Source organism: Triticum aestivum, chromosome 7A (genome assembly GCF_018294505.1).
Source record: "Triticum aestivum cultivar Chinese Spring chromosome 7A, IWGSC CS RefSeq v2.1, whole genome shotgun sequence".
Classification (NCBI taxonomy): Eukaryota; Viridiplantae; Streptophyta; class Magnoliopsida; order Poales; family Poaceae; genus Triticum; species Triticum aestivum.
In genome coordinates this window covers 625,599,541-625,604,687 of record NC_057812.1, presented here as the reverse complement: position 1 = coordinate 625,604,687, position 5,147 = coordinate 625,599,541, and the positions used below count along the sequence as shown (strand labels likewise).

The 5,147-nt window shown below is 44.5% G+C and overlaps 1 protein-coding gene across 1 annotated transcript; it reads left to right on the top strand.

The window, feature by feature from the left end:
- Window positions 1–338: 338 nt before the first annotated feature.
- On the top strand, window positions 339–4,177 carry LOC123148756 (probable E3 ubiquitin-protein ligase RHG1A). The gene is made up of 6 exons (XM_044568243.1): window positions 339–480; window positions 1,636–2,926; window positions 3,105–3,155; window positions 3,245–3,343; window positions 3,515–3,673; window positions 3,802–4,177. The coding sequence occupies exons 2-6, from the start codon at window positions 1,655–1,657 to the stop codon at window positions 3,961–3,963; spliced, it is 1,743 nt and encodes a 580-aa protein (XP_044424178.1). The 5' UTR covers window positions 339–480; window positions 1,636–1,654; the 3' UTR covers window positions 3,964–4,177.
- Window positions 4,178–5,147: the final 970 nt, after the last annotated feature.

Sequence of the window (5,147 nt, the reverse complement as noted above, 5' to 3'; positions counted from 1 at the left end):
TACAGCTAGGGGCTGCACAGTGTGGCGCCTGTGTGTTAGGCGTTGTACAATAAGAATGCAGCGCCTTGCTGTTGGGCGCTGCATATTAGAGGTCAGCTGAGTGAAATATTTTTAAACATAGTTTAGTTTGTGAAATAGTTTCGTCCTGAGGTCAAATTTATGTTTTTTTGCCCACCACAACGGACCCTGTCGTGCGCGCCACCACCCACTGACTCACACGGCGCGACCGCACCCGCGGAGCGTGCCCCCGGTCATCGCGCCACGTGGCCGCGACGGGGCTCCGCTAGCCACCGTGCGCCCGACCCGCTACGGCCAGCCGCTAAATAAATCGCCTCGGATCTGACCAAATCTTCTCCGTCCGGACCGCACGCCGTCTCTCCCCGTTTCCATTTCGCGAGGAGAAGAAAACGAGGGGGCAAGGGGAGGACAAAGAAACGGGGTCGGCGCCGCCGCCGCCGTCGGTTCGAGGTGGAGGAGGAGGTACGAAATGGATGCGCGCGCAGCGTGCCTTCGATTAGATTGTCTTAGATGGGGGAGAAGCGGGCGAGCTCGGGAACGAATCTCTGTTCCCTTGATCGTTTCTTCCCTTGTGTTGGCGTGGGGATTTTGTTTAGGAGGAGAGGGTCTATCTTCAGCCTGCGGTTTCCGCCCCGTTTGCTGTGGGCGTGTCGATCATTTGGGCTTTGGATTGGTCGATTTTTCCTGCGGATTTCGTTTTTCTCTCACTCGGTTTGGGCTGCTACATGGTTGCGCCTGTGATCGTTCGATTCCAGATACATACATACACTTATTATGCAGTAATCTGTAATCCGTGTGTGTTTATGAGCTGAGGCCTGAGGGGAGGGATTCTTAAATTTTGTGGGCGCACGATTCTCTCTCGTAATGATTCAGAAGGCAGAGGAGACTTGGTTGTGCCTATTGTGTTTCTGTTATTCTTTACGCGATTGAGTATTTTGCCAACATTTCTTAGTTTGTAAATCGATAGGAATTTTTTCCTGTTTGTATCTTCAAATAAATTACTATGTGGGATGATGTTTGCACATGACATAGTTATCCATGACCCAAGTGTTTTTATATTGCGTGGGTCGCCCCAGACAGTCTTTTGTTTGAAGCAGGAAATTCGCCGTCACTGTATCACAATCTAAACTGTTATATGCAGCTTTCGATCAAGTCGTTTTCATTCAACTGCTAATTCCAATTGGTTTTGGGATAATGAACAGATGATGCCGAAGAGGCAGATATGATAATGAACAGAGGGTCTTATTTTGTTCCAATTTTGTTACAAAAATCTATTGAATACATTTTACATTTTAGGAAATATATTTTTTGTCTGCTTAAAATGAAAAAACTGAAGAGCGGACGGTTAACTTGTAGCGCCGCTACAACATAGTGATCTGATATAATTTCATAAACATAGGTGAATATGGCTTCCTTGGAGTGTAGTTGAATGTTCTTAACTAACAGTAGGTGCAAAGTTCGATTGTTTGGTGCTATTGGAGATTGCTATCATTACCTTCTTCCCATTTTCTTACATGAACTGTATCATTTCTACATGCGGATTTACATATTGGAGGTTACCTTTCTGACTGTTTGTGGCAACATCAGTTCCTAACTTTCATTGCATTGTGGCTGCAGAAGTGTAACACAAGTTGCCATGGAGGAGAACGCCGGTAGATCCTCCACAACAATTGGCATTCTAAGAAAGGGTTCTGGTGTCTCCTTGAGAAATCAAAGCAATGAGGAGAGACCAAATCAGTTCCAGAATAAGCCAGGGAACACCACAAAGCTCAACCCCACAAAAGCAACATGGGCTGGCAACAAGGAAAAGCCGGGGTATTTGCGTGACTCTTTTAATTCATCAGGATCTAAGTCTGTATCTGCAAGCTCTTCAAAAGCTCCTGTCAGAAAGAATTACGACGAAAAGCTAAGGCGCCCATTGTCGGCACAGTTTAACAATGCTGAAAGTAGTAACAGAAGAACTGTTGTCAACCGTCTGCAGAGTAGCAAGAAAGCTATTGCTGATGAGGAGGATGGGCATCCATGTGCTCAGCAGATTGAGTCTGAAGATTCATCATCCACATCAACCACTGGGGATCAGCCAACAGGGCTAGATCCTGAAGTCTTAGATTCATCTGTTTCTTCAGGGAGTTCTTCACATGTAGTTGATTCCGTGGCGAGAAATACTGCATTGAGGACTAAACCACGTAGGCAGAAGGATAAAGAGGAAATAGGTTTGGGTAAAACTCAACCTGCACCTACTTCTGTCCATCAGCCTGCTGGACCTCGCAATTTGGCCATTGGTATGAAATCATCAAATGGTGCTGGTCCTGGTGTACAAAGGCGTGGTATAAAAAACCTTGGTTGCACATCAATCTCTGATGTTTTGCCGTCAGGCTGTTCTTCATCTAATTCTGTCCATAGTAAGAGGACTGAGATTACGAGAAAGAGGATTTCTGATGGGGAGACTTCTTCAAGACCAAGGGCTTTAAGTGGGCAGCCTTCCTTGTATCCTGGCAGTACTGGTCCTAGAGTCAGAGACTCTGAACAATCAGCTTCTCAACAAACAACAAGGACTAGCAACAGAATTATTCGGGATTCTGCAGATTCAGTAAGGACTAGGCGTCCTTCTACTCAGCAGGCTAGGATGAGGATGCCAGATGAAACAGAGCAGGGCGTGTTTGCTCTGCGTGAGACTGTATCGGGGGCTCGTCAACCAGATTGGGCCCGATTTTCGATGAACGAAGTTCCTCCACAGAGGTCAACGAGGCCTTTTCCTATGGAGTTGCCTCATGCAATTTACTCTTCTAGTCGTCAAGGCTCTAGTAACCGTACATCAAGGAGCAGAGGGAGTTCTCGTCCCGAGGATAGCTCCCCACAAATGTTTAGAGATGTCCACAGGCGCATGAACATGGACGGAATTGCAGAGGTAAATTTGTTTTTCCATGTACTGTCTGAGTTGTTTGATTTTGTGCTTAGGTTTTGTTTGTGATGAAACTGATCAAACTATCATAGTTTACAGTGCAGTGCTTTTTATTAGCTGCTAGGAAGTCTTGACATGAGAAAGCAATAACAGTGTTGATATATGGAATGCTTATTGTGTACAGGTGTTGCTAGCATTGGAAAGGATTGAACAACATGATGAATTGTCTTATGAGGTCAGTCCTTTTGTCCTTGTTTGCAACTTTAGTTTTCTCTTTTCTTGCCAACTTAGCTCTGAAGCGTGTTCTGTACATAATATTGGCAGCAATTGCTGGTGATGGAAACCAATCTATTCCTCAGTGGCCTTGGCTTGAATGATCAGCATAGAGATATGAGAATGGATATTGACGACATGTCTTATGAGGTATTATTACCATGATATTGATTTTGCCGTAATAATTTGATTAGAGACGTTCTTTTCTTTGTTAACAATTGTTACTCTGTAACCATTCAGTTTGCATGTATAGATCCTAAAATGTAGCCCTATGCTCATGAAGTTCAGACACCAGAAGCTGATATGTTTTGTTTCGCTCAGGAATTATTACAACTAGAGGATAGAATTGGCTCCGTGAGCACTGCCCTTTCCGAAGAGCAATTGGAGAAGTGTCTCAGTCGAGTCGTGTATAAACGAGCGAATCCAGCGCTAGAAGTGAACAAACCTGTAGTAGATGATGTCAAATGCAGCATATGCCAGGTATTTCCCAGTTCATGGGCCATTATTACTGCTTCTTTTGCAAGAAACTTATTGTTTGTGCATTACTATACTGTTATTTCTTTTTTGTGCTGCTTACATATGTTTTTGACATTGACTGGGTATTACAGGAGGAGTACATTGAGGACGAAGAGGTTGGTAGAATGAAGTGTGAGCATCAGTACCATGTGTGCTGCATTCAGGAGTGGCTTCGACAGAAGAACTGGTGTCCGATATGCAAAGCTTCAGCAGTACCTTCGCCGTCGGACGCCGCGGACAAGGGGGATACATGAATCTATGTCAAATACTCTCTCCGTCCCAAAATAAGTGTCTCAACTTTAACATAACGTTATACCAAAGTTAGTATAAAGTAGAGACAGTTATTCTGAGACGGTGGGAGTAGTATGAAGATACCATGAAACCATGTTAGACATCGTAGGCACTGCCACAAATCAAGGCCCTCCAACTTGTGAATATATACATGATGAACTGTTTCTCTCTTGCAAAGCGCCGTGTCTTTCTTTCTTTTTTGTTACATTATTATTATCTTGTTCCACTCACAGTACACGTCACCGGCCATCAGATAAAAAAGGAAAACGATCATCCTTGGGGCTGGGAAATGGTGTACTACAATCTACGGATTACTGAAAGAGGAAAAGTGTGATGGCTGTAAATTTATGGCGGCTGCCCACCAGAGAAAGAAGCTCCTAGGAAAAGAATAAAAGGAGGGCGCAGATGATCGGCCCCAGCTTTGTCTCTGCTCTTCTCCCATCATTACTCGTGCTGTACTGTGTCATACTGTAACTCAAATTCGTGCCAGTTCAGCCAGAAAAAGAACCCGTGATCATGGTGGCCAACTCTTTTATTATACAAAAGCAAAAGCATAGTTGGTCAAGATCCGCACTTTGCGTTCAACGATCGAAACAGCTACTCCTATGTCAGTGCTTGTTCTTCTCCTAATTAACCTCTCAAAGTCATGGCAGCGCTAGTGCTCTTTCAGAGCTGTTTGCCAAAAATATTCTGAGGCAGCACTTCTGCAGCTTCGTCGTTGGGCTGATTCGTTGTTGGGCCTCCTGCAAAATTTGGGCTTCCTACTTCTAATGCTGCCCGACATAGATCATTTGCATCAGTGAACGGAATGATGAGGGAGCGCAGGGAGCAACTAGTTCACGAGCGCTCCTTCGGGAGTCTCACAACGATCAGCGTCACTTAGCACGCTCTCAGCCGCCCGCTACGTGTCGCGCTCTGGGTGCTCCCTCCAGATTATATTTTATTTTTCCGCATGCGTTTTCGGGTTTTTAAATGGTTTTTTTTGGGGTTTTTCAACGTTTTGGTTTTTCACATTCTTCCTTAGCTTTTGGATATAAAAAAATTCAAAAAAAAATTCCCGCGAAAAAACACGTTTTCTTTTTTCTTTTCTTTCACGAGAGTCACGGTTTTGCTTTCGCCAAAATCATGGCCGTGCCTCTTAGAAACA